The 27,268-nt window shown below is 48.2% G+C and overlaps 11 protein-coding genes across 11 annotated transcripts; 4 read left to right on the forward strand and 7 right to left on the reverse strand.

Moving 5' to 3' along the window:
- Positions 1–4,378: 4,378 nt before the first annotated feature.
- HD556DRAFT_1234744 (uncharacterized protein) lies at positions 4,379–5,332 on the forward strand (the record flags this gene model as incomplete). Its single annotated transcript, XM_041297683.1, is given in 4 exon segments — positions 4,379–4,715; positions 4,734–4,992; positions 5,044–5,082; positions 5,149–5,332. Coding segments are annotated over 4 exon segments (819 nt in total), but the record flags the coding sequence as incomplete, so codon positions are not given.
- A 107-nt stretch (positions 5,333–5,439) lies between these two features.
- Positions 5,440–5,854, reverse strand: HD556DRAFT_1467672 (glucose 1-dehydrogenase B; the record flags this gene model as incomplete). Its single annotated transcript, XM_041308390.1, has 1 exon — positions 5,440–5,854. The coding sequence occupies exon 1, from the start codon at positions 5,743–5,745 to the stop codon at positions 5,440–5,442; it is 306 nt and encodes a 101-aa protein (XP_041161796.1). The 5' UTR covers positions 5,746–5,854.
- Positions 5,855–6,201: 347 nt separating this feature from the next.
- On the reverse strand, positions 6,202–7,252 carry HD556DRAFT_292130 (uncharacterized protein). Its single transcript, XM_041310160.1, has 2 exons — positions 6,992–7,252; positions 6,202–6,941 (listed from the first exon to the last, which is right to left on the reverse strand). The coding sequence occupies exons 1-2, from the start codon at positions 7,107–7,109 to the stop codon at positions 6,280–6,282; spliced, it is 780 nt and encodes a 259-aa protein (XP_041161797.1). The 5' UTR covers positions 7,110–7,252; the 3' UTR covers positions 6,202–6,279.
- Positions 7,253–8,951: 1,699 nt separating this feature from the next.
- HD556DRAFT_292111 (uncharacterized protein) lies at positions 8,952–11,964 on the reverse strand. The gene is made up of 6 exons (XM_041310159.1): positions 11,636–11,964; positions 11,363–11,587; positions 10,725–11,311; positions 10,465–10,671; positions 9,780–10,412; positions 8,952–9,729 (listed from the first exon to the last, which is right to left on the reverse strand). The coding sequence occupies exons 1-6, from the start codon at positions 11,776–11,778 to the stop codon at positions 9,101–9,103; spliced, it is 2,424 nt and encodes an 807-aa protein (XP_041161798.1). The 5' UTR covers positions 11,779–11,964; the 3' UTR covers positions 8,952–9,100.
- Positions 11,965–14,817: 2,853 nt separating this feature from the next.
- On the forward strand, positions 14,818–16,110 carry HD556DRAFT_292251 (uncharacterized protein). The gene is made up of 5 exons (XM_041310161.1): positions 14,818–14,836; positions 14,899–15,336; positions 15,391–15,491; positions 15,549–15,912; positions 15,973–16,110. The coding sequence occupies exons 2-4, from the start codon at positions 15,073–15,075 to the stop codon at positions 15,886–15,888; spliced, it is 705 nt and encodes a 234-aa protein (XP_041161799.1). The 5' UTR covers positions 14,818–14,836; positions 14,899–15,072; the 3' UTR covers positions 15,889–15,912; positions 15,973–16,110.
- On the reverse strand, positions 16,020–17,030 carry HD556DRAFT_292300 (uncharacterized protein). The gene is made up of 5 exons (XM_041310162.1): positions 16,825–17,030; positions 16,740–16,764; positions 16,568–16,684; positions 16,211–16,516; positions 16,020–16,159 (listed from the first exon to the last, which is right to left on the reverse strand). The coding sequence occupies exons 1-5, from the start codon at positions 16,959–16,961 to the stop codon at positions 16,130–16,132; spliced, it is 615 nt and encodes a 204-aa protein (XP_041161800.1). The 5' UTR covers positions 16,962–17,030; the 3' UTR covers positions 16,020–16,129.
- A 464-nt stretch (positions 17,031–17,494) lies between these two features.
- Positions 17,495–19,072, reverse strand: HD556DRAFT_1360416 (chaperonin 10-like protein). Its single transcript, XM_041302606.1, has 3 exons — positions 18,526–19,072; positions 17,978–18,469; positions 17,495–17,925 (listed from the first exon to the last, which is right to left on the reverse strand). The coding sequence occupies exons 1-3, from the start codon at positions 18,747–18,749 to the stop codon at positions 17,640–17,642; spliced, it is 1,002 nt and encodes a 333-aa protein (XP_041161801.1). The 5' UTR covers positions 18,750–19,072; the 3' UTR covers positions 17,495–17,639.
- Positions 19,073–19,112: 40 nt separating this feature from the next.
- Positions 19,113–21,283, reverse strand: HD556DRAFT_292374 (Oxidoreductase, molybdopterin-binding domain-containing protein). Its single transcript, XM_041310163.1, has 6 exons — positions 21,107–21,283; positions 20,887–21,043; positions 20,551–20,693; positions 20,218–20,499; positions 20,004–20,168; positions 19,113–19,948 (listed from the first exon to the last, which is right to left on the reverse strand). The coding sequence occupies exons 2-6, from the start codon at positions 21,005–21,007 to the stop codon at positions 19,490–19,492; spliced, it is 1,170 nt and encodes a 389-aa protein (XP_041161802.1). The 5' UTR covers positions 21,008–21,043; positions 21,107–21,283; the 3' UTR covers positions 19,113–19,489.
- A 214-nt stretch (positions 21,284–21,497) lies between these two features.
- Positions 21,498–23,654, reverse strand: HD556DRAFT_1431383 (chaperonin Cpn60/TCP-1 family; the record flags this gene model as incomplete). The annotated part of the gene is made up of 11 exons (XM_041305010.1): positions 21,498–21,532; positions 21,581–21,605; positions 21,666–21,733; positions 21,789–22,107; positions 22,162–22,347; positions 22,403–22,865; positions 22,916–23,114; positions 23,165–23,329; positions 23,383–23,443; positions 23,497–23,568; positions 23,619–23,654. The coding sequence occupies 11 exons, from the start codon at positions 23,652–23,654 to the stop codon at positions 21,498–21,500; spliced, it is 1,629 nt and encodes a 542-aa protein (XP_041161803.1).
- Positions 23,655–23,690: 36 nt separating this feature from the next.
- Positions 23,691–25,403, forward strand: HD556DRAFT_1290000 (Metallo-dependent phosphatase-like protein). The gene is made up of 7 exons (XM_041299374.1): positions 23,691–23,915; positions 23,973–24,056; positions 24,147–24,446; positions 24,527–24,779; positions 24,837–24,954; positions 25,010–25,079; positions 25,136–25,403. The coding sequence occupies exons 1-7, from the start codon at positions 23,829–23,831 to the stop codon at positions 25,136–25,138; spliced, it is 915 nt and encodes a 304-aa protein (XP_041161804.1). The 5' UTR covers positions 23,691–23,828; the 3' UTR covers positions 25,139–25,403.
- Positions 25,404–26,757: 1,354 nt separating this feature from the next.
- HD556DRAFT_1307039 (uncharacterized protein) lies at positions 26,758–27,208 on the forward strand (the record flags this gene model as incomplete). Its single annotated transcript, XM_041299991.1, has 2 exons — positions 26,758–26,951; positions 27,010–27,208. The coding sequence occupies 2 exons, from the start codon at positions 26,758–26,760 to the stop codon at positions 27,206–27,208; spliced, it is 393 nt and encodes a 130-aa protein (XP_041161805.1).
- Positions 27,209–27,268: the final 60 nt, after the last annotated feature.

The raw sequence follows: 27,268 nt of genomic DNA on the forward strand, positions 1-27,268 counted from the left end.
CAGGGTCTATGGTGAAATATCCGATGGGAGTCAGAACGGATATTGAGTCGGAAAAGCGGATCATCGGACAAGACATATGCGATAGGACAGAGGTGTTTGCAAGTGGTTCGGAATTCCGGAGTTCCGGATGATAGGGGCTATGGCGTGGAAACCCATAGGAGGTGGATCGGAACATAGAGGAAGTGAGGTGGAAGTGCAGTCAAACACGATGGAACACTAGGCAGTGAAGTCAAATGCATCGGATGACTATCAATGGCCTAGAAAGATCATGGATGAATAGTTCCGGATGTTTTCGAATGATATGCAATGTAATGTGCGCTTTTCCCGCGGTTTTCCGGAGCTGATCCGGCCGGAAATACAACTGAATGGTCCGGATAGGTCATGGGTCGGATAGGAAAGCTGCACATGCATGAATGACTGTGCAGGACAGTGGAAATTGTTCTTTTATGGGACGGAGCAAGTAAATTCCGGATGGAATACAAGCTGAAGAGGGTGAAGTGAATACTCAAGCGGAGTCCCTATCCCCCCTTTTGGAAGATGTTTCCAAACATCAATGGAGGAAAAATGGGCACAGGGTTCCGGCAGGAGCTTCGGATTTTCGGAGGAAACTGGACGTGAGTCACAAGAGTGAACAGAATGGAACGGAAGATACAATGCAACGCAGGACTGTAGTGCTAAAAACTTCGGAGGTATCACCAGTGCTTTTCCGGATCCGAAACAGATTCCAGAGAAGACACTATTGAATGGTGAGGGATTTTAAGACAGGAGCGGAAGCGGGTCCGAAGCAACTCCAAGCTATTGCAAAGTATATCCATTCCAAATGGAGGCGGTCCAGAGACAAGGGGTGCATTGGAGGTAGGAGTAGGAGCTTCCATGAAGAAAGCCACCGGAAATCCGGAGTATGGAGCTCCGGAAATAGGGGTAAAGGTCGGACATTGGTATCCGGAGAAAAAAGGACGGGAGGACGGATGGAAGGATTGCAGAGTGGAAAAGTGAGGACGGAGGATGGACAATTGTATAAAACATGTCCGGGCTATGGCATGGAATACCCATAGGAGTGTTTCGGATCCGGAGCAGGTGTAACTTGTCCTGGAGCGGAGGAGTGAACAGATCTTTCGGAAACATGGAGATTTGACAACAGAATGGACGGATGAGCTATAATGTGAAGAAATACTTTGGTACTGAAAGGTCCGGATGTCCGAAGCTATCCGAAGCTATTCGAAGCTATCCGGAGCTATAACACGAAGGAATTCTTTGGTACTGAAGAAGTCTGGACGTCCAAAGCTATCCGAAGTTATCCGAAGCTATCCAGAGCTATAATGCAAAAGAATACTTTGGTACTGAAAAGTCTGGACATCCGAAGATATCCGGAGCTTATCCGAAGCTATCCGATGCTTATCCGAAGCTATCTGGAGCTATCTTCAACAATTTCCTGGACCCGGAGGAAAATGGGCAGGAACTGGAGTGGACGTGGTACCAGTAACAGTAAAGATCAATCGCAAAGCATGTTCATTCTGATCCGGAAAAGTTCAGAGATGACAAGGAGGAAACCAGAGGTATGGATCCGAGGGGTGGGGACCTTCACCAAGAAAGCCAATAGAAATCCGGAGTTACAAACTCCGGAAAATAGGGGTAAAACGCGGAGACGTTCGGAAAGTTGTTGATTCGGACGGGATGTCGGATGTAAGAACTGACAGGCTTCTGGAGAGGAACAGATGGTTTTCCAGGACCTACTTCCGGAGAATGAATCGGAGGAGCTCCGGAGTTTTGGTTCGAAGGTCCGGAGGTGGATAATGAAGCCAGGAAATGGTCAGGAATTTGCATAGGATGTAACGGAAGCAAAATTCCTATTTTCCCTTTCAGGAGACATTCCCAATGTCGGAGGAGAATCAACAAAGAATTTCCGGGCGGTGGAAGGGAAAATAGGGGCTAGAGCGGAGGAAAGAGTGCCATCCGGATTCGGAGGCAGGAACCTGAGCGGGCCTTTGTCAGAGGAATCAAAACCCGAACACTTGGCAGGAAAATCATCATGAAAGACGGAGTTCCTCTACAAGGAGGGTAGTGGAGACCAATACAAGGTGAATGCTAATCAGGTTGCGGATAGGAATGGTAGATAGGGGTCCGGACTTTGACCGGAGGAGGTGCCATCCAACATGGAGGCGGACTGGAAATCAACCAGTGGAAGGAAAACATGGCTAGTCCGAAGATAGGGGTTCCGCAAAAAAGCGGATTTGACGTCGGAGGTCTAAGGCATTTCCTGTAGTACCAATCGGAAAGGAGGTCTGCAAAATACCCTATTGATCAACGGATCATGGTGGGTGAGCAAGTATATTCTAGGTGGTACGAGGAGAATCCAAATGAGTTGAATGTTTGGGACATTCCGGAGTTGACTTTGCCAGTTCAGGAAATAGTTCGGAAACGGAAAACATCGGAGTTACAGGGAACTGTGGGGCGTCGGAAAGATAGGATTGGATCAGGGAATTACAGGACATCAAGTCCGAAAACCTATTTGTTCTGCCACGGAGGTGACAATCCTGTTTGGTTTCAGGACCGGAGTGTCATGATACTGAAGTGGAAATGACAGCAGAGCATGAAGGGTGGAAATTGAGCATTCCGGCAGATGTTTACAGATGCAGGGAATGGAGAATGAGCTCCGGAAAATCCGGAGTTTTCATCGGAAATGGGATACAGGAAAATGGAGGGTTCGGAGGAGGAATACACAGTTTCCAAGGGACGGTGTCGGATCCGATTTCAGGTATGATCTAAGGATTCAGTATACTCGGTAAGGTGTGAGTCTGAATATACTGTTAAGACCATGCACAAAGGGTAGGACTGATTCCAAGGGGCTTGGCTTCAGCTCATGCGCTGCGCCCCTTACCCGAGTATGTGCCCTTAACTTCAGAATGAAGTCCGGAGAAAGTCCAGTGAAGTCCGAAGGACTTCCGGAGAAGCGTGGGAAACTTCGGAAGGACTTTCCGGACGAGTGCGAGAAACTTCTGGATGAGTGCGGGAAAGTTCCGGAGGAACTTCCGGAAATTACGATGGAGTTTCGTCCTGACGGGGATATGTGTAATGGCTACTCAGGACAAGTCCTGAGTAGAAGGAAACAGAGGAAAGGCTGCAAGGACAAAGTCCGAAGCAGAATAGGTCCGGAGGACCGCGGGAAAGTTCCGGAGGAACATCCGGAAACTCGGAGGAATGGAGGATCGGATGAGTGGATGAGTGGAGGAGCGGAGGAGCGGAGGAGCGGAGGAGCAGAGCTCCGGCCTAGGGAATTCCTCCCTAGGCCTGAGATGGATGATTACTAAGTCGGAGGAATAGAACTGTTACGAGGACTTAGTGTGAAGACTAGTGCGAGGACTAATATGTGTATGATATTCAGACTGAGGAAATACAGGAGTATCTACTGGGGTTTATATACTAGAGGCAAGTCTGTGCAGATCAGTAAGCAGAGGGGTAAGGCTATGTGCGAGCATGTGGAAATGTATTAGAAAATAAGACGGATCATAGGAAATGAACTCGGAGATGAAATGAGGTACGGAAAATGAGGAAGTCTAACTCAAGAAGGAACATACAAAGGGATAAGGCACGGAAGATAGACGCGGGTCGGATCCGGATGTCCGGAGATGAATGCGTGATAGGTCTGGGTCCGGAACGCAAGGAAGATAGACGTGGGTCGGGTCCGGATGTTTGGAAGTCCGGAGACAGGTGATTACCATAAGGGGATGGGCGCTGATTTAAGGTTTGGGTTCGGACATGACAGATAGGTCGGATCCGGAGATCCGGAGATGTGGATATCAGATCTGGCGTCCGGATATCAGATGCAGGAGTACAGGGATCCGGACGGATAGAGGATTGGGTCTGGAGACATGGACAGGAGGTCCGGATGAGGCGTGGGAACGTCGTCAGATGTTGGTCCGGAATGCGGGATATGACATGTTCCCTCATTAGCAACGACTTCGCTAGCCGAGAATGAGCTTTTCTTGCCCTCAGTGACCACCGGTGACAATTCTACGACAGTCTCTACCAAGAGAACCCACCAGCGTGCTGAAAGCTCTAGCGGTCTCAGTGGTGCTTCCTCTCCACCTCGAAAGAAGAATGTACCTCCTGCAGCTCTCTGTTCACCCGATCGGGATCGACTCAAAGAAGTCTTGAAGATCGGAGGAAGTGCCAACTTAAATGTAAAGAAAGGTACATACATTCATCAATTTCTCAAATTGTGTCAGCGGCGAGCGCTTACTATTATTTTACAGTTTTTGGACTACAGAACGAAAACGTTCAATTCCACCACATCCCTACCCGTGCCATTACCGATCTCTTGCGAAACACACAGTATCATTCGTTTTCGGTGGACACAGCTGAGTCGTCCATTGGACAGCTGACTATTGATATGTCGACGGAAGGCTTCATTGGAATTGGTGGCTTCAAGACCGCGCATGCTGGATGGCTTACACTCACAGCTTCTCCCAGGACCGGTCTCGGATCAGCCCCTCGTCATAAGGTTGTGGTCAAACGTCCATTCTATAAAGTATTTCCAACTGCCGTGAAGGCTGGACATTATAAAGTCGGCCAGTATGCACTCGCTGACGAGCTACCCAAGTTATTCAGGGAAGCCAACGTCTTATATTGGTCCAAATCTTTATTACAGCTCACATACGACTTTATTGATCGTTCGATCGCATCTTCACCCGAACCCCCGCCATTTGTGGTCCCACGTGTTTGATTTGTGGAAGCTGGCCTCGCATTGTGCTACAGTCAGGGTGGTAGCAAGTCTGGAGCAAAGACGGGGTCAATGCGAGCTGCCTTCCTCCTCGAAGAGCTCATTGAGGGTGGTGATGATACATTTCTCAAATTCATCCACAATATGGATGCCAATCCATTGCTCGATGAATTGGACTATGGCTACAACATGGCAGAATTTTTTGCTTTCACACAGCACGTCCAGTACGTCAAGACCAGCCAACTCGCATTCATATCTGACTATCAGGGTACGTCTCATTGATACACAATGCTCGGCTGGAATGAAACATTGTATTCAGGGAGTACAGTACTACTCACGGATCCTCAAATCATGACCGATCCGTATGTCTTTTTATCCGTTCGGATACTCAATACCTTGACATGCTGATGTTCGGATAGGTCGGTCAGCAATGGGAGTGATATTTTTGGCGATGGAAATATCGAGGCGTCCGTCAGCAATTTTGAAACCCAGCATGCCTGCAATGAGTATTGTGAATGGCCTGGTTTTGGGCTGAAAGCATTTGTAAAGGAAGTGAATGACGAGAATGACGAGAATGACAAGGAAGTGAACGATGATGAAGTAGAACATTAGATTGCAGCAAAATGTACTCGTCGGACTGTATGGTACTATAAAATTTTCTTGTGTTCGAGGTGTCCGGTGTCCCAACCATGTGACTACCTCATTTGGTGCGTGTCACATCATGTAACGGAGCGCGCGCGTCCGGCTTTCCATAGACTGCCAAACTCTTTAACCGCACTTTCAATCAGGCCTTTGACATCCTCCTCGATGGTGACATCCCCAAGCACAGTAAGCACTCTCCGCTCCGGGAAATTGGCAATGATTTCCTTCTTGACTTCCTCCAAGTTGTCTTTCTTACTTTCCAAGTCATTGATCACGATGTCATAGCCGTCTCCTGCAAGGCGTATTGCGATGCCGCGTCCAATTCCTTGCGCGGATCCAGTGACGACAGCGACACCTTTGGAGTTGGATTTCATGAACGTCATTTTTTGACCGGCGAAATGCTGTTATTCTCTCATGGGGTGCAGGACCTTTTGTACTCAGGTAGTGCCAGCGTCTCAATTTGTTAAAAATAGGGCATCATGACGATGCTGTGCCACTGTTGCGACTACTGCGGAAAGAAGGTGCTGCGATATGCCGTGACGCCCAGCTGCGCGACAAGGTGCTGCGACACTAACTTGGTTTCTGGAAAATGTTAGGACTCAAGTTGTATAATCATTTTTGCAGCATAATGCAGACTTACGTTGTGATAATATATACTTCAGTGGTGGATTTTCCTATCAGGTCTGACTTATTTGACGCCTGGAAATCGATTTCACTTCAGTCGTACCAATATTGAAGATCTATCTATCTATATACTCTAGCACTATATCAATTTGTCAGAACAAACGCACGTACTATGTTTGATGGTTTGGGGACGACAGAACTACAAAGAATGATCTATATGTAACATCCGTCCATTCCATGAGTAACTGACACAGGTAGCGAAACCCAGAAAACGATATGTGGTGTAACGACCACTATAAAGGTAAAGTGTTGCTGAGCTTAACCCACGTCTTGGTACCTGTGAATTTGCCTAGTAAATCATCCATATCCGACACTGTTTCCTCGGCATCTATCTGCTCGTACGTGCCTTCCGTCCATCCCAGCTCAACTCCGAGGTTATGGTAGATGGCATCGACGCGATTGGAGTTAGCTGCCTGGAGCACCCGAAAACAGTCCACAAGGAGAGCCAATAAAGACAAATCTATGGCCGATTGAGAAGTTCGGAGGTCCGTGGGTAGATAATTGATAAAACCCGTCAGGAAGGCTGACTTCTTCTCGCCACATGCAATAGCGTCTAAGGTCGCCCACTCGTCGAGAGGGCGCAATCTCCGCGGTAGAAGGACTCCCTGCCTATAACGCAAGAAAATCCAGGCGAAAACCCACATAAACGATTCCAGATCGTAGCGATATAGGTGTTTTACTTGGCCTTGTTGACTCTCTTTGGTGAGAAGATCGAGCGCCATGAACGGTACCGTGCCCGTACGCTCGTTTCCCTGAGGACCCAATGCATTCGCCAACGAGGATAGATCGTAGTCATTTAAGACACTAATCAGTTTGCCGTTTTTCCTGTACCACATCATGTTTCCAGGGCTGACATTCCGATGATAGACCCCTTCCTTCCACAGAATAAGGTGGCCTGTGCGCGTATGTCAACGAAGAGCCACACCAGTTTAATCAAACACGTACATAGTATACACGCCAGACGCCAAAAAGCTCTTTTCCGTAAAGCTTCGTGATGGGGTGTAGCGTATGGAACACGAGGATGTAGAGTACGTGACTGCTCGTGGTTGGTGCTGGAGTGCATATTGAGGCGTTTTGGACTGTTGACATGGAATTTGTGAACTTGTGGCCGAACCAGTTGAGGAACATGGCCATCTGAGAATCATTTTCCATGATTCTCCCCAAAAAAATTGCCATCCCGCGGCTCTTTCTTCATCATGATGGCTGAGGGTATTTATTGGCGGGCTGTTCACTAATAGACTAGTGAGCACACACATTTTCAAAGTCCGTAGCGTGCCGGATCATTCTGCCATGACTTCCCCTTGCCACATGCCCGGGCTACAGCGCATAGAGTTTCTCGTGAATCGAAGCCTTGGGCTCGATTGCTGAGGCCGGCAAGGTCAGATAACTCCGCACTTGTAACGCACACAAATTCCGAAGAAGTACTCACTCGACATCACAACGATACAAATTGACAATGGCATGCCAATCCGCTGGGGCCCGCCCGTTTCGCTTAGCCGTCGTAGTTGACAATGTCAACAAATCATAGTCACTTTAGACACCTGTATCAGACGAAGATATACCTGTCAGTGGTATCGGATAGAATCTAAAGAAGAATTTGCGTGTAGACTGTGACTTATTAATCAGACTACTGAACCATAGCGAGACCGTACTTGCAATGTACGACTTCGGTAAATCAGGGAAATAGATTGATAGTAAGTTAGGAATGCAATGCATAACCCGTGCGCCCACCTCCCCTGGTTCTAATGCCAGCTCCAGTTCAATGTTGATAGTTATACGACGATCGAGATCTCTTCTGAGTGCTGACGAGCACTCCACCACCGACTTCCAGGCTTAGATCTATGGATGCAACCTGAACGACATTTGTTGTGAAAAAGTCATTCAAAACTGATGCTTTCTTGCGGCTATATGCGACAGCACCTGCAGTTACCATAGATGGAGGAGACGAGACTCCGTTGACCAGATAATGTCATCCTAGTAACACAGGGAGAACACGGTAAAAATGCAGACGAATGACTCGAGATTGTGACGATGGATGTGATTGACTTGGCCTCTTTGGCTCTCCGGAGTGATAGATCGAGCGCGCAAATGGCACTGTGCCCGTCGGAGCAGGGCGCTCTGGCAGGAGTCCTGGCTCGTAGTCGGTAGTCCTCGCGCGTGTCGTAGTCTGTCCTCGATAGAGAGAGCCGTAGCCTCCCGCCATAGAGGTCTGGCCTTGGTTCCCCTTGCAGCCCGTGCCTGTCCCACCGTGCGCTCATTGCGCTCGTCCGCTGCAGTCAACAGATCATAATCACTGAAGATGCGCAACAAAATGCTGTTTTCAAGTAATCCATAATGTTATCAGGGCTGACATCTCGATGACAGACCCCTCCGTTCGAGATATCACTGTGGTCTGCAACGCAACTCAACAGGGAGTCACATACTAGACGCAATGAACCACGTACATAATATGAATTGATGCTACACGTCGTAAAGGTGTTTGCCACGATGGGTCGGAACTGCGAATACTGCAATGAGGATGTAGAGCATGCGCTGCCCTTGGTTGTTTTTCGAACGCCAAGTGCTTTTCGGGTTGCCGTAGATAAGAGATTTCTGAACGTGTAAGGAATATGTTTGCGGTCTCTTGCTTCGCAGCGATGATATCAGAAACCGGGTCTAAGATTCTGGCCGAGAGCACGTCGATACGGTCACGGTATTAGTGTGAACCACGACTCGGAATCGCGGACACAGCAAATCTTTTGACAACATGAGCAACATACCACGGTACGGACAGAAACCTCCTGGTCCAAAGAGATAGCTTGCTGAAATGTCAAAAATGTCTGAGGATGGGATGGAAAAAAATTCAAGGTATAAGGTATGAGTCTTCCCTGTGGTACTAGCTGGTCCAGGTAAAGCTTAAAACTTAAAGGCGGCCAAGGTTCAAGATATATGACCGTTTTGGGACGACGAGACTAAAAACGACACAAAGGATGCCCAGAGTCTATCTATTCCATGGGTAACTGACGCAGGTAGCGAAATACGTAAAGCAGTATGTAGTGTAACAACTAAAGAAAATCACTGTGAACGGCAAGCGTTGCTGAGCTTGACCCAGGCTATGTCGCCTGTGAATTTGCCTAGCAAATCATCTATATTTGATACTGATTCCTCGTCGTTGGTCGCCTGGTATGATTCTTCTGTCTTGATAACCAATGCTCGCCGTTGTTGACGTCGCTTAGAGGCTTCGATGTCAAGCACCTGGAAACAAGCTAAAATAAAACACCAAACGACCGTCTTTATGTGAGAGGGTCTGAAGTCTTCGAGATAAGTCAGGAATGCCTGCTTCTTCTCGCCACACGTCACAGCGTCGAAAGTTGCCCATGCATCAACGGGGCGCGATCCAGGTAGAAGCTCTCCGTTGTCGTAACGCATGGAAATCCAGGTAAAAACCCACACAAACGACTCCAAATCATGGCGATATAAGTGTTTGACTTCACCTCGTTGAGCCTTCGCGGTGAGAAGATCAAGCGCCATGAACGGTACCGTGCCCGTACGTTCATTGCCCCGTGGACCCGGGTCATCAGCCAATGAAGATAGATCGTAGTCGTTTAAGACACCGATCAGTCTGCCGTTTTTCTTGTACCACATCAAGTTTCCAGGGCTAACATCACGATGATAGACCCCTTCCTTCCACAGAGTGACGTGACCTGCACGCCATGTCAACGAAGAGCCTTATAAATGCGTCAAAAACACGTACATAAAATACATTGGTACCACACGTCGAAAAGCTCATGGGCGTGGAGCTCCTTGATTGGCTTGAGCTTGCGGAATACGAGAATGTAGAGAACACGACTGCCCGTGGTGGGTTCCGGAACATCAAGCGCTTCTCGGATGGCGGACGTGGGATGCATGAATGTGTGGTGCCAAAGGAGCTCAGGAACATGGTCTTGGACAGTTGCGTGCCTCTTAGCGATCTCCTCAACCTTTTTCAAGATCTCCGGCTCGCTAGTGCGATCTGCCTCTCCCCAGAATATTTTGGCTACCATCCCATCCTGTAAATTGCCGTACTTCTTAGTTAGCGCTTCGCTAGTGACAGGGACCACATTGGTGGCCCGTCCTTGTAACCCGTAGTGCGTCACTCTTTCATCGTGGCTGCTATGAAGCAGCAGATCCACTGTTCCAAGATCTTCGTCCTTGATTTCGAATTCGTGGCATTGTTTTCCCTCAACTTCAACTGGGAGAAAGTCCTTGTTTCGGCCCCAATCGTGAACCTTGAAGCGTTGTAACGCATACAGCAGAACCATGAATCGTGGGAGGTCTTGAATGAAGTTGATGCCAGAGCTTTGAATGGTGCCCTGGCGATCATAATACCAGGTCCAGATCACATCGTCTAAAAAGCGGTGGTAAGAGCGCGACCAATGTCGACAGATGAACGAACCCACCGATGATAATAAAATTGATCAGATGATGAACGGCAAGATTGGCCGCAAACATTTCGGCAGCGTACAGACCAGTCTGAACCGTCACATCTGGCTCGTCGGAGTTGCCCTTGGGTTTTTTCGCGGCGGATTGCAAAGTGTCTGCGGCCTTGCGCTTGGAGCTGGACCCGCCCTTGGAAGTCTGTGCAGCAGTAAGGCCAGAAGATCTAACTGCTGCTAGGCTGATTTAGTTTGATTTTGGAATCAAAAATGAAATCACTTACGTGCAGTGTCGGACGCAGGTTGTGTTTCTGGGGTCTGCGAAGGATCTGGCGCAGAGGATTGAGCCTTAAGATGATCCACCGGCAGATATTCTGGTTTGGTAGGGACATAGTCTGTCGCTGTATACGCAGAGGGTGGTGCTTTAATCCCTTTTGTCTTTCTCTTGAACTCGATGCAAGCTAGGACATCTGCCCAGAGGAATGGCGTTGGCGGCTTTTCCTTTGCATCCTTGACCATATGAGCCTTGCGCTTTGTGTCGTGCTTCTCGTCGTGCTTCTCGTTATACTTCGCGTTACCCTTCTCGTTGTCTTTCTGTTTGCTCTTCTGTTTGCTCTTCTTTCCGCCCTTCTCATCCTTGAATGGGGCGCATGCGCTGTTTAAAGGAAGAATCAAAGCGTCTGGCTTCCGAGTTGATTTCAGCTTCTGGTGGGTTTGGTACATGGGCATATCGTTTTGTTGACAGATCATGTCCACGGTGGTAACGGGAACACACATTCCGTCGACCTTGATCTCTTCGAGACAAGCGAGCGCGATATTCGTGGCTTCAATAAAAGGGCTGTAGAAGTCGTTTTCTACTCCTGGACATGCGCTTGCAATCGTTGTAAGCGTAGAAAGGTGTAATAATCGAAAGAGCGCTTACTATTTTTTCAAGGCTGTCTCGATGCCCGAAGACGATATGCCTCCAGCGGAGACCTGTCCATTGCAAACCGGAAGGACTTCCTTCAGGCACTTTTGCAGGAGCTCGGGCTGTTTCGTCTCCGGCGTGCAAGACGCGCGCTGTAGGAGGGCTTGCAGCATGGCATCTGCCTTGCACTGCTTGGCCTGCTCGATGTCCCGCTGAATCCACGGCCAGACCTCCTTAACCCTTCGTGGAACGTCAGTACTACTCCATAAGAGCAAGAAAGGTACGTACTGGACACCGACCAAGCTGATGTTTTCGCTAACGACGGAAGCCCCACGGCTGTTTGGGGTGGACTCTAGTTTACTACCACCTTGACTTAATGCATTAGCGCGTGGTGGAGTAGCCGATGTGCTTGTCTCGCCAGCAGGGGACATGACGCTAGGTGTTCAATGATTGCGCTGACTGAGTGTTGTGAGCAGAGCTGGTGAGGGAGAGAAACGTAAGAGGACAAGGAAAACGTCTGATTTCGGCTTGCCTTATATCCGGTCGACGAATGTGGCGCAAATGTGGTGGACCATCGATCATTAATCCGATGTAGATGTGGCGGTTGTGGACTTGCAGGTTAATTCGTGACTCCGACGACGCGTTCCCATCAACTCACGCACGTGACCCTGACTTATTTCTCTAAATCGATTTCAGTTGAGTCCGGTCATTAATATTAGAGATTCATATGCATAATGTAATACTCTAGTACTGTCAATTCAGATGGGCTGCCGTGAGTTAGGGAGGTCATGTTTTTGCATGCTGAAAGGAACTCCACTATCTACGTGCACATACATCTTGCTCTCGGTAATGATCAACAGAAGTTCTTCTAAGAATTTTGATTTTGGGATGGTAGAGCGGAGTACGACGCTCGCGCTATGTTCCGCACAGAAAGAAGACCGTCAAATTCATGACTCAGTCGCAGTTCTCTTGTATTCTTTTGTTCTCCTATAGATACACACCATCGTTACCCCCGTTTAGATCCCTGTGCTACGTGCACGACATTACTGTTAATGGACGTTGCTGTGTATCTTAGGTGATGTCGGACAATCAAATATTTGATCCCTTGCAGGAAACCCTTCTTGTCCCATGGTCTCGCCCATATATTCCTAGTTGATCTCGTGGCCTTGAGAGCGATCCCATCTAACGCTTCTGCGCAGTTCTGGACCCTTGAGGTAGCTCTTGCGCCGTGTGCCATACAGTGAGAGAAATAAACGCGCACTGAGTCTTCAACATATGATCGTCTTAGGTAAAGTGGCGCTGAGGAAACCTTGAATATTTAGTCCAGGGAAGCCAGAAAGTACGAATTTTGGCCGGTCTGTGTGAGATCTATGCAAACGGGTGTCCTGCCCTGGCCAGTGAGTTTCTCGGATTCAGAAAGTGTCGGGAAGTCAGTCAAGGCCACCGCACGATCTCACTATATCCCGCCTACCCGCCATCAGGATCTTTACCTAACGTAATGCCATTGCCCGCAGCTCTCGGTCTACGGCTGCTATGTCCTCCAGGTGACCAGAGTCGTGACGGCAAGCTGACAAAAATGACGAGGTTGGCATGACGGTTGACATAGATGGCGGGATGCGTGATGGTGGCTGACGTAGACGGCAGAGTGGTTACGGTCATGCAGGCAGGCCTTTGAACGCTCGGAACTTTCCGACCACAGACGTGTCTCCAGATCCTCCAGACTTTGGCAGAGTCTGCGTAGACTTGATACAGATTGAACATTTCCTACACGTCCTCAGTGAAGCCGCGTGTGACTAACGAAAGTGCACTGTTCCTTAGAACTGAAATAAAGCTGACGCATCTCTTCAAAATTTAGCAGCCTGGCGTCCAGTATGAACATGGAACGCGGTGTCCCGATTAGTGTTCCAGACTAAGCTTTCAACTTACAAGTCTACCATCTCTGCTCGTCCAACTTCGCACAGGACATATCCCCCCTGAACAAATATCTCCACAGAATATCGAGATCACCCTTCCCGATATGTCCGGCCTGCGAAGAACGAGAGGAATCAGTACATCATTTCGTACTATCATGCCTGGCATACGCAAGACACAGCATCCTTGAAAGCCGAGCTGGGAACGCGAGCGCAAAACCTAAGAGGCCTCCTGAACGACGGGAAAAGCGTTAAGTCAGTTCTCAAGTACATCGCTCGCACGAAACGCCTGGAAAACACCTTCGGTGCCCCCCAAAGAAGTAGAAGCGAACCCAACAGATGCGCTAAGTGCTTAGCCATCTACTTCCCCCAATCGCATTAAGACGACATTGATCGTCATCGCGAAAGCCTGGATCAGGATTTTACAGGATTCCCATGCCGAAAATGAACATAGAGTACCATAGATGTCTGTCATAGGGCTTCACCCCCACGGACAATAAACAAGGACTCGAAAAAAAAGTCTACCATGAGTATGGCACAGCGCTTCCCCCCTTGTCTGGTACGCGACATTAGACATGAGCAGGTTTAGGTCTCTGCTGAAGAGAGAAAATGAATGGTGCAGACGAGGAAATAAACCAGCGTCGGAAGAAGGGTTCATATCGGGTTTATAGCTGGAAAAAAAGACTGGTGCACAGGTCGTTTAACTGAGTCACCCCAGGAGTTTGTGTACTTACGCCAGTACGTGCGTCAATATCTTATTGAAGGAGCCGTCCCTGCTTACCTCGTTTCCTTCGTCTTCCAGTCGTCTCTGTTTGGTTCGAATAGTCTGGCTGGTAGTTGGTATATCGGGAAGTGAGTAATTTTCATCCACTATTTGTTTGCACTTAAGCTTCGTTTGGGTACGGCTGGTGTAGTTCAATCGAATTGGCACCTCGAATTTGCAGAGGGGCACTTGGAACCAATGATCTCGCAGCGAAAAGGAAGACTGTTTGAAGGGATGGTATTAAAGGAGTCTGTGACTGGCGGTGTGAGCGAGACTAATACTTGTTCACCGATCTTCCAAGTCTTATGCGCCAGTTAGTTCTGGTACTACATAAAGAAGGTCGTCATACTACATAGGAACTTTTGACTGAACTAGTAGCTCGGCAAATATCTGTCTGAGTTTGAAATCATGAACTGGCCGCCCATTAACTTCATCCCCGATCAACACAAGGTCGCATTACCTCGGGCCCGAATGACAAGACAAGTCGTGCACGTTAACGTTGATCGGTTGACTCGGTGAATATTATAGGTAAGTATCAAGTAATAAATGATAGTAATCATGTCAACGCAGGGATGCCCATCGCTAATCATTATGTTTGTTATGTTGCGACAGAGCCCTATGTGTGACAGACTTGTCACTCGAACGTGTTGACTTTGAACACACAAGAACGCGACATGCACGGAATGACCGGTCTGACCAAGCACGGGTTCTCAACCAACGCCCATATAGTGTCATTGACACCTCATTAATCATTACTTACCTGCATCGCAATCCATCCGGGGCTCTCGGACGTCATCTAAAATGCAGGTTTGAATTGTTGAGTTACCGAAACGACTAATATTTGTCTTCATCATGACACCTTCTATCGGCATATCCAGGTCCCCGTGATGCTACCAGTGCGATTCGCAAATTCGCCTTAACAGCGGCGGAATGCAGTATTTGCGCAGCCATTCATACTAGTCACCGTAACTATGTAGTGGGCGCCCTCTCTGGACTATATAAGACGGGGCAGCGACAGAAAATCCTTCATCAATACCATCATCTCCACTATCATGGCACTCGTTCTCCCCACCTTGACCGCCTTCACTACTTCCCATCTCATAGCCATTTTGACGGCCAAGACTCAAGCAGATTTCACCGCAGCGTTTGATGCGCTTTTCGCCCGCAATCTCAGTGTTGTTTACAATGGAAAGCAACTTTCGAGGGAACAGTATCAGGCGCAGTTGCTCGGTCAGAGCAGTGCTGCTGTTGAAGAGCAAGGTGCGAGCGTCAGTGTTCAAGGACAACTAGAAGTTCCCGGCAACGACGGCCAAATTGTAAGCAAATAATGATAATTTCGTGCTCTGCCATCTCACTGAAGAAAATTGCAGTCTGGTATTGTCGGTCTATTTTACAGTTCCCTTGTTGACTCGAGGTTCCTCGTCTTTGGAGCTCCCGCGGAGAGCAAAGTGACTTCTTCATTTAATGCAACGTAATATCTATTTGTCATCGTGGTTGCTCAGCCATCTGATCGTCTTACACTCCGCAGCATTCAGGCTACAGAGCCTCGACCTCCGTCTAACCCCCGCATTCGCGGATATTTTGACCCCCGTCGCATAGTGACGGTGAACCAGATTGCCACCGATCAAGCTCTGCATGTCACCATTCCTACCGCTTCCATCAACTCAACCTCACCTGGCGTCACTACTAAGAATTTCGCGCTTCCGCAGGGGCCATTTGGTGCACCCTTTGGTCCCGGACCAGTACACTTGGGCCCTACAGAGACAAATGCTGTCCCAGAGACGTTCCCAGGGGACGGGGAATTTGGTGCTCTTCCACCTTTGATCCCCGGGGAAACTATCGGTAAAGAGACTAATACCAAGGCATGAGTATCTCAGAACATATCTCATACTGTACGAATATCCATGACAAGGACATATGTTGACTTATGTATCGCTACTTGTACATTACAGTAACAGTCCGAATAATCTTTCTGAAGGCAAAAGTGATGATATCATGTACACTTCGGAGCATACGGCATGATTTAGTGAATGGAATATAGGCCTACGGCTAAGTTGAGTATCGATTCAATAAGGGCGACATTAATCGCGCGATGTTAACAGGCGTGATTCAAGAATATTCCCCGCGATCTGCCTTTACCTGACTAGATGTCAACGACAAAGACGCAGAATCGAGACTCGAACCACTCACATCAGCCTCGCTCTCCGTTGGACAGGGCTCTCTCACAACTTCGATTGTCTCCTCATAGACGATGTGCCGCTTAATGGTACGCCCGTCTGAATCTATGTCAGTGCCCTCCTGATCTATTCCAAGATCACCGGCACCAACAACGCCCTCGAACTCACCCACTCTCGCGGTGCCAAGGGGACCAGTTACTTCGTCTTTCAGGTAGGATGCCTCTCTGTGATCCATTCGCTCGTCTGCTTGGTGCTTTGCATTAACAAAATCAATCGTCTTGCGCTGAAGATCATTAAATGTGACGGAAGAGCGATCAGCCTACGAAATAATGTCAATTTCATGTTTCTCGATGTACGTTGTACTAAGCACCTTCACGTGTGCTTCAGATTCAGACGCGAGATTTTCGTTCCACCCTGGTGCATCATCATTCGCGGAAGTTTCAAGCTGGGTGCCGGACAAGTTTCTTCGTTTCTCTCGCTCCAGCGTCTGCGATAGAGGAATTTCGTTCTGCTTCAGGGGCAGATAGTAGGAGCGGACGTACCTCTGGATCATTGTCATGCATCGTACTTTGGAAATAAAGTCACGATAAGCATAATAAGAAGCAGTATTGAATTTGCAACCAATACCTAGTGTACCGTCTTCCATCATCATACCGTCGGCTTGACAAGGTGTCTGCTTTGTTAGCACACCTCGCACTTGCATATCGCGACGGAGCTCCGAGTGTTCTCTTTAGAGAATTGCGTACTGAAGTAAGATAGCTCATTGAATGTGGTTTGCTTGGCGGAGAGGGTGAAAGACTTGTATACACTGAAACATTGTTGCGCCCCTAACGTCATCTGAGCCAAAACGTTTATGATGTCATAAGGGTGGAAACACCCGTTTTGGCATCAAAAGACCGATATTTGCTAACGAGCCGTACAGTAATAAGCGCTACTAGTGAAAATTTCCTCTATAAACTCGGATCATATACAGGCCATGTCGGGGAGGATTTGATGTATCCGCGAGTAACCTTAAATTCGGTTCGTGTAATGGAAGGTGTTCCAACAAGGACTGAGGAAATATCCCTGCCCTCATGTCGTCATATCCAGTGCAAGACTAGACTCCGTCTAGATTCCTGCACCATTTTCTGAACTGGGAGCTGCGCATTGCTCGGCGGGTTACTAGTTGCACTGGTTTTGGACGCAACACAGAGCTTGTCCCTCGACTTGGAGCTGAGGTGTCTTCAAAATGAACGTGCTGTGAGTGACAGCACTCAATGCTATGCCAAAACCCGTTTACATGAACGTGCTTTCTCAGGGTTCCCGAAATCTAGTTCACTGCAGTGAATAATATCTCTGGTGGTACTCGAAGACACATATTTGTCAAGTCCTTCGTTCGGTAATACTCTGGTGCGTTGGTGATGATAATACAAATACTTTGTTACTTCTATCCGGATCCCACCCTATCTCCCAGCCACCAGTACCGCTCGATATCTGATCTCTCCTCTGTCGAGTTTGGCCATAGCTTCTTCAATTCCCTCGACCGTCAGTGGGAACTCTTGAGTGATGGGTTTGATGCCGTGGATAGCCGCAAATCTTAGCATCTTGACTTGGACACCACGCGATGCACAAAAGATTCCCTGTATCGTCAACCCCTTTGAAATGATAGGCGTATAGGGGATGACCAAATCCCCATGAGATACGGTGATAGGATAAATAGTAGCGTTGGGCGCCAGAACCGAGAGGAAGCTATGAATCACATATAAGTCAATCCAAAAACACACCTCGAGATAAGACTCACAGATTCCAATCAGGGAGTTGCGAAGTTGTAACGAATAGGTGCTTAATCGGCTTCCCGACTTCATATTTGCTCGCACTTCTCGTATAAAACTCTTTTGCACCTAGACTCCTCGCCTCTTCCCTCTTATGATCGCTTCCAGAGAAAACTACAACCTCGCACCCCATTTTCGCTGCAAATTGGATGGCAATGTGACCAAGACCACCGACACCTATAATTCCCACTCGGTCCGCAGGTCGGACATTATACGAATACATCGCGTTGAATATCGTTGCTCCGGCACACATCAATGGCGCCGCGTCAGAGGAACTGATAGCATCGGGAATATGGAAGAGGAAAGCTGCCTTCCACACCGCATGGGATGCGAATGCACCTTGGTCAGTGTTGGAGTGTGCATAAGTGGCCCTCTCAGGGCAAAAAAACTCGTTCGCGTTGAGGCATTCGTCACAGTGCCCACACGTATTGTGGAGGAATCCCCAGCCAGCACGATCGCCACTGTTTAAACGCAACACGATCAGCTACACGACAACGCAAACAACAAACGGGTGTACACTTTGAATGCGGTGACTTGCGATCCGACCTGCTGCACGACGCCGACGCCTTCATGGCCGAGGACCATGTCCTCCGTCTTGTGATGTTGGTCCGTACCGCACAGGCCAGCATGAGTGACTTTGAGGAGCACCTCGTCTGGTTTGAGGCTTTCTTTGTGAGTTTTTGACTCAACTATTTTTCCAGTAGGGGAGCCTTTGAAGACGGTGAAGTCAATTCCGGTCATTTTAGTCGCTGTCCGTAGGGAGAAATGGATGCCAAGCACTATGCGAATACATAATCGAAGGCCAGACCTTTTATATCAATGGGAAGCTCCCTCAACATGGGGTGGGAGCTCAAAGAAGCATTGGGATTTGTTATCCGGACCCTATGCAGGTAGGCCCATCGTAATAACATAGATCATCAAAGACATGCTAAACACAAGGAGATGATGTATACGAGACAAATCAGGGTTCATAAACGTTCATATGCCTTATGAAGCTGGCTTGCCATGGCACCTGATCTGATTGCCAAAAGCGTCACCAGCTATGCACTTCGTTATCGACAGACTGGGTTGCAGTTTATTCTATGTATAATACCTGGCGCTTACAAGGGCCAAGGGTACCGCTCTTGACGTGTCAGGCCACGTGTTCGATAGAAGGACTCAGCGCTTGTCTCACTTCAGTGCGGCGCGATACGAACAGTGTTAATGCGGCTTAGGCGTTTCCATATCTCTCCGGCCCGTCAACACAGCGCTTGTTCGAGGAGTGTCTGAACGTTCTCAGTTACGCTTGCCGAATCCCTGACCCGAGATTTTGGCGATACAGATCTCGCAACACCCCGAATCACTATGAAAAGTTCAATTGAGGTATGTGAATTCGCACGACTTGTTTTGCAAAAATAAGGGTCTGTCGATATAAAGGCGCCAAGGTACACTACTTTAGCCATGAATATCTTAGGATGTACACCAGAATCCTAGGAAATTGATCATACTTCAACCGAACCAATGCCAACGCCGCAAAAGCCCACTCCCCTCAAGTTCCAGCGGCATCCGGTGTCCTGTGCGCCTCCAGACTGATCGAATGCTCGGCTTATCACCGTGACCTTGGTCTTCGAGCGCCCGTTCCTCTGTCCTTGGTTAGCCAGCTCAAGAGCATCAACATCGATGTCTACTACGACTTCGCCTTCCCACAGTGACCAACTCCAGTTACCCTCTTGGTATGTGATTTGTACTTCGTGCCATGTCTCACCGCCATCCGCGCTGATTTCCACACGCGAGATAGGGGAGTTGGAGTAGGCGTAACCTGTGACTTTAAGCGTCTTCTGGTCAGGACAGGCAAATGTCAGACACTGGACGTGGGCGACGACCGAGTTGCAGTTAAGCCGTTGCATTGCAGGTATACGGCTCCACCAATCCTCCTTAACGGCCTTCTCTGGAGAGGAAACCTATTTGCAGCGAAGATGTTGGACGTAAGCTCTCGATGAGATATGTATGACATACACATTCAGGCAATATCTTGTAATCACGCTGCTGATAGAAATTGGGCGATTCATTCCTTGAAATAGTGATACGGTCCACCCATTTAACCCATCGCATGCCAAAGTAGCCAGGCACAACGACGCGCAAAGGGAATCCATGATCAGGCGTGAGGGGTGCATCGTTCATCTAGTGGGTAACGTGAATATACGCGCACTTCTGAAATTAAGAATCTGACCTCGTAAGCAAGCATAGCGGCACCGTCCTTGGCCATGACCTCCTCAAGCGGAATAGACCCTCCATAACATTTGTCATCCTCGCATGGCGCAACATTCGAAGCGAAGCAGACGTGGAAACCTTTCTGAGCGTCTTCCTGCTCAGGGATTCCTGCACTGATCAATATGTCACGCAGGAGTACACCGCCCCAGCGTGCATTCGCAATGGTACCCTCGGACCACTTGATACCTCGGACCTCTTTCCCGGTGTTCTCTTGCATCCTGACACGACGGTTACCAGCGCACTAGATAGACTGGTGAGTGTGTTTATTTTTGAAATGCCAGGGATGACCTACGACGAGAGCAGCCACAACCACCTTTCTTGGAAAGGATGCGATCATTTCCTTGACGTTCAATACCTTCTCTTCCATCCCCTCCATTTCGCCGTCTATCTTGACCGTATAACTGTCAGATTCAGATGCCAGATCCTTTATCACAGCTGCGGATGCCACAAATGCCATTTCATCAGCAGTGTCCGCGGTCAAGCGACCAAGCATTCGAGAATGAAAATGGGACGGGATGGAATATCCAGACACGACATCACATTTGATCGCAGATGATAGGATTGAGAACCGGAGTTAGGCGCATGATGAGAGACAGAAGAGGCGTAGCATAGCTTAGAAGAAACATACAATGGTTACGGGCATATGCCAGGTGCAGCGGTGTAATAGTGTGCTTTGTGAGCTCTACGAGGCATGGTGGTTCGGCATTAAGAGGTGTCTGGCCAAGCACCCGCAAATCAGTCTTGCCCATATTGGTATTGTCTGATAGGATATCGACAATGGAATGCTAGAGACAACAAAGCTTGTATGAGTGCAATTCAACACAACAAGCTGGCCAGTAGACAGTTACCAAGGTAAGAGGTATATGCTCACTGAAGGAGAAATAAAACAGTAAGGATTGGAGAAGTGGAAGAAAGTGGGCTGATTTTATAGAGAAAGCGTGTATACGCGAACTCAGATGCGCACATGGATGAAGCTCGGGCCCTAGGCCCCTAGCTAAGAAGTACTTGAGTACAATATTTATCCGTAGATTGAAATCAATCTACAGATCAATATCAATATCGTCACATCTGTAACAAATATAGTAATGCTAATAAAAGTTTGCAAGTTCCGAGAGCATCACCTGCAGCATGTTCGGGGAGAACTTTAACACAGCGAATCGCTTCGAAGTTCAAATTACATGCGGATGTTTACTAAATGTCAGTGTCTGCTTCTCGTCTTTACTTCTAGACATAACTAGTCTACTCTTCTGCTTCACCTGCCACGATAACATCGTCTGTAGGAACAATTAGCATTTGATCGGCAAGAGACATCATCCACTTGCCTATTTTCAAGACTGCTCGAACCAACTGCAATTGGGAAAACGCATTGAGACATCGTGCATCAGAGTGGCAATAAAAGGTTCGCACCTGGGTGGCAAGTAGATATTGTTGTCGCTTTGAAATCAGAGGGTCATACACGAACTGCTTCTTCATGTCTAGAATTCCAAACTTGATTCAAGCGTTTCAAGTATGCAACGTGGTATCACGCACCATTCTCTCCCCTTCCAGAACAGTCGATTCCAAGTCTGGAATTCTTCTCTGTGACTTGTCGACTCTTGACTTCTGTCAATGTCTCTATTGGCGAGAGACCACTGTTCTCAGCAAGTGCAAGGGGGATCGCGTCGAGAGCAGCTGCAAAAGAACGCATCGCATATTGCTCAATGGATGGAATTTCATCGGCAGCTTTCGAGACGGCGATGGAACAACTGATATCAGCAGCACCACCCCCGTAGACCACGCGGTTGTCCACGACAAGATTGCGGACCGCGCAGATAGCATCGTGTAGGGCACGTTTTGCCTCATCGACGATCTATGTGCCTTAACGTCAGATTATGCGCGCAGTGAGGGTGAATAGAAGGCAGACCATTTTATTGCTTCCGCGCACAAAGATTGTGACCGCACGAGAGTTGGCACACTCTTCAATAACGAGCATCTTATCGCGGGTCGTGCCGAATGTGACCTCCCGCACGATACCTGCCTTCCCAAGTTTTTGTGCTGTAAGATCCTCGAATCGGGGGACGATTCGACCTTGTGTAGCTATGGCAATCAGCTAAGAACAGAACATCAGTAATGCTTTCACGGTAGGGAGAACTTGCGAAATTCACCTCAATTTCTGGCCCACCAACCCATCGAACTGCAGGCAGCTCGTTCTGCATCAATAAATGATTTGCTTCATCATCAAAACCCCACTGGCAAATGACCAAGTTTGCTCCAGTGTCCTTCACCATCTTGATCATGTCCTCGAACTTCTCCTTTTCATAATCCCGGAGGTGCTTAAACTCCTCTACGGACGTGATTTCGAGCTTATGCTTAGTCTTGGGTCGTGGAGGCTCAAAGGGACAGGTGAGAATTGCGAGGCGAGCATCGCGCACGTAAGAGGGCATTTGTGAGTGGGACATATCCTTGTCGATGAGAACGCCCTTGATCAATGTCGTGTCAGCAAGGGAGCCACCGACTTTGCCATCAACCTTGATGAGGTCAAAGGGAACATCACGACGTTCAAGGTCTGCAACTGTTAGAACAGCATCGACCGCGATCTGAGCGAACTGCTGCAACTCCTTCGACACGCTGGGCCAAATTTAAGTATATTCGAGGAAAGAAAGAAAGGACTGGCGCACATTTTGCTGCCTAGACTGGTCATCGCGGTCTTCAGAAGATTTTCTTTGTTTTCAGGTGAGAACTCGACGCGATCTGAGATGGTGTCGAGTTTCTCGCAGGCAACAGTACAGGCCCGGTCAAAACCATCTGCTATACGGATGGGATGAATACCACGGTCCAGCAGATCCTCGCTCTTCTCCAAAAGTGCACCAGCCAGTACTTCAGATGTATTTCAATAAAAGGAAAGAGATGGGTAGTTGAAATCGTACCGACAACACCAGTGGTCCCGTCTCCGATCTCATCGTCTTGGCTTTTGGACAGCTGCACAAGGAGCTTTGCAACTTGATGCTCGACCTCCATCTGTCCCAAAATAGTTGCACCATCATTCGTCACAGTGATCTCGCCGTCAGGTGATATGAGGATTTTATCCAAGCCTGCATGATTGATCAATCAAACTCCTGTAATGCAACGGCTAAATAGATCTCACCTCGAGGTCCTAGAGAAGTCCGGATTATGTTTGCTACTGTCCGTGCCGCAAGAATGTGCGACTTGAATATATTTCGTGAACTCAGGACTGTTGATCGAGAAGAAAATCGCCCACTTTAATTGCCTCTACACCATGAGTTCTTGTTTTTCTTCCCTGGTCCCTGAGGATGATGAACGGTCGGCCATACTGGAATAATTGAGCACTAAGTATGGGATGATTTGGCTTATGCGAATCACCTCGTCAGTTGCATATACAGCTTCTTGTTGAGCCATGATTTTGTTGCTGAACGCGTCGCGTTTGGAAGCTAAACGTGACACGATTATTGCGTGACAATAACCCTGATAATGAGTGCGTGATACCGTGACAGGGAGTTTAGAGGAAGTTACTAAGAACGCCCTTCGTACTCTTCTTCTGTCATAAAACTTCCAGCATAATCCAAACCTATCATGGAGCACGAGATCGATGCCTGGATTGAACAACTCAGTCAGTGTAAACAACTAACGGAAGCAGACGTAAAGAAATTATGCGACAAGGTTCGTTGACCCCGATAAAGACGCCACCTGCACTCGATCTGACTGCAGCCATAACAGACGAGAGAGATCCTTATGGAGGAGTCAAACGTACAGCCCGTACGATGCCCAGTAACTGTGTGTGGGGATATCCATGGTCAATTTGTGCGTTCCTGTTCATTATTGTAATCTGGACCGCTGATCTTGTCTTGTGCGCGTATCGTGCTCCTCATACTTGGTTTATTCGACGCGCAGCATGATCTTTCTGAGCTATTTCGTATTGGCGGAAACTCACCAGATACCAACTACCTCTTCATGGGCGATTACGTGGATCGAGGGTACTACTCTGTCGAAACAGTAACTTTGCTTGTGGCACTCAAGTTACGGTATCGCGACCGCGTTACAATTCTACGGGGCAACCACGAATCTCGACAAATCACGCAGGTGTACGGCTTCTATGACGAGTGCTTGCGGAAATATGGAAACGCTAATGTGTGGCGGTTCTTCACCGATTTGTTTGACTACCTTCCCCTCACTGCCCTCATCGATAACCAAGTGAGTCTCTTATTCCCATACAAACACGCCGCGAAAATCACCTTACTTCCATTCCCAATGGCTAACCTTCTGACTTTAAGATATTCTGCCTGCACGGCGGTCTCTCACCTTCTATCGACACATTAGATCACGTCCGCTCAATTGACCGTGTGCAAGAAGTTCCTCACGAAGGTCCTATGTGCGACCTTCTGTGGTCTGACCCAGACGACCGGTGTGGTTGGGGCATTTCACCCCGCGGGGCGGGGTACACCTTTGGGCAGGATATATCCGAGGCCTTCAACCATAATAATGGATTGACCCTTGTCGCCCGAGCACATCAGCTCGTCATGGAGGGTATGCGTACATTCAATACGACGTTAGCTTGTGTGCTCACGCGTAATTGATGCTCAGGTTATAGTTGGGGTCAAGATCGGAATGTCGTGACGATCTTTAGCGCACCGAATTACTGTTACAGATGCGGTAACCAGGCGGCGATCATGGAAATAGATGAAAAATTATCATACAGCTTGTGAGTGTTTTTCCTACTTGGTTTGTCTACTATTCATCTCGAATGGTATCCGCAGCCTACAATTTGACCCAGCCCCCCGAGCGGGAGAGCCGCTGGTTTCACGGCGTGTTCCGGATTATTTCCTGGTACGTCATCGACTCCCATAAATGCGGGATGTCGTATGTCTAACCTTCCCCACTAGTGATGTTTGCTGCCTGTCGATATTGTACATAGTGCCTGCGTCGTGTATTCTACCTTGGGACTGCGTTGGGCTCAACAACGAACATTATATACCACGTCACACGACAGAGTAATCAGTACTCATCCTTCTGATTCCTTCAACGTCATTAATTTGACGTTCTTCAAGATTATTTTCCACAAGATGCTCATTGCTCGCTATATTGCCTCATATACGGACTGTGTATTCTAAGAGGACAAAAAAATAGAGAATTCTGATCGAGTCGAATATGTGTGGCGTTTGCCCAACGTTAGCCAGTAGCCAGAGCGCAACGCGGCATATGTACCGGAGTCCGGCATCCGACATCCAGGTCGAGTTTTTCTTGACAACAATCATCAACTGTGCTCATGGTACTCGAGTAGCTCACTCTAAAAAATCGTTGCCGAGTATTCTGTACCAGAAATCATGACTTGCTGCTATCTTCATCAGGATGCTACCCCGTCGGTCTGTTTGAAAAATCATGGAACACCAGAACTCGCTGGGCCGACGAACATCAAGACTTGAAGACGGAACATGTATTGGTCTTGCTCACGCCGCCAGCCACAGACTCTTTCAATGCCCTCCTTCTTAACAACTTTCCTTTTCCTTGTGGGATCGGTTCCAAGTGTCCCTCCGCCAACTCCGACTTAGCAGCTCGCTTGGACTACACCTGCTGCACCCAAAAGAGGCTCGCAAATAAATAGCTACTGACCTCCAGATACATCAACTAGTCACGAGGCTCTTCGGACCAAACGGAAATCGCTGGAAGACGAAGGGAACGAGGTGAGCAGAGAGGGCTGCTGGTTGATGAGATATTTGACACATACACACAAGAGCACTAGCAAACGTACATAAATGGGGAGTCCTCGTGAACTGTATGTTGGTGCTTAAAAGGGATGCCGACAACCGATACTATCTTCGCTTTACATCGAGTTCAGGAGAAAGCCAGCAGCCCAATGCCGAGGACTCGGATCTCGATGCTTTTCTATCCAAATTTACCAGTCTAGGTCAATGGGTTGAGCTCAGCAAACTTAAGTAATTTTTTATACCCTGCACACGGTGTTCTGCGCATCGATACTTGTAACTTTCAGTTATAGATTCACAATACAACAACGTTACTCCGTCGCTTGTCCCCACCTAACTCTTTCCCCATTTGTGACCTTTACTTGGTTCCGGCTACACATCCTTTTTCGACAGAGATCTAAAGTTGCTCATGTCTAGCGTCGCGTGTCAAGGATACAAGCGGTACGCTATGTACTCCCAGTGTACTTGGAATAGCATATGTGTAACATCATGGCGATGGACGGGCCGTCAGTGCTAACTTTTGAAGAGATGCGTCTGCTTGACTTCAGCGCCGAGAAGCAATGCAGCTTTGTCACTTTCCGATGATCGGACCACACATACTGCGCAATGATTTGGAGGATGAGACTAGTAAGTGTTTATCGGACCATAGTGCCAAGGCTTTTGCACAGGCTTACATTACATACCGCATGCCCCTAATTTAGGATTTTAAAGATGATCCGGATCCCCTAAAATGCATTAGCGTGATTATATGACAAGCATATAATTCATATGCACCATTCCGCATTCTGATTTCCCTCTCAAATATGGCTGCAGTTCAACAGATTTATTCAGGGAGCGAACTCGATGCCTTGTTCCCCTCCCCATCTTCCCCGCCGAACGTGCTTTCCCCTCCGCGGTATCCTGGTGTTTCCCCAGAAGCAGTCGTAGCTTTGGCATATGTCTTGAAGGAAAACTATACAAAGTACCACATTTTCTTCAACTACAAGCGGTTCCATAAGTGCGTAAGCATCTTAACTAATTTATATCTCATGTTACTGATTCAAACGTCGATGAAGCCACATTACTCATCGCGCGCTAGCACTTTTTGTCACAGGCGCGAGTGGATCTCTGATCGAAGAGTTCTACAAACAAGACAGCACCTACCAGCGCCCAGCCGTTGAGTCTCCCGAGGCTGTCACAGAAGAGAACTTTATCGAACATTTAGAGCCAGTTCGGCAACGAGATGTTGACCGAGGTTTGGCAAATGTCAGGTGAGGCTTCTCGGCTTGAAGCGTCCCAGACGTCGGAGCTCAAATTATAGCTGTATTCGTCCAA

Source organism: Suillus plorans (assembly GCF_016647745.1).
Source record: "Suillus plorans strain S12 chromosome Unknown HD556scaffold_19, whole genome shotgun sequence".
Lineage (NCBI taxonomy): Eukaryota > Fungi > Basidiomycota > Agaricomycetes > Boletales > Suillaceae > Suillus > Suillus plorans.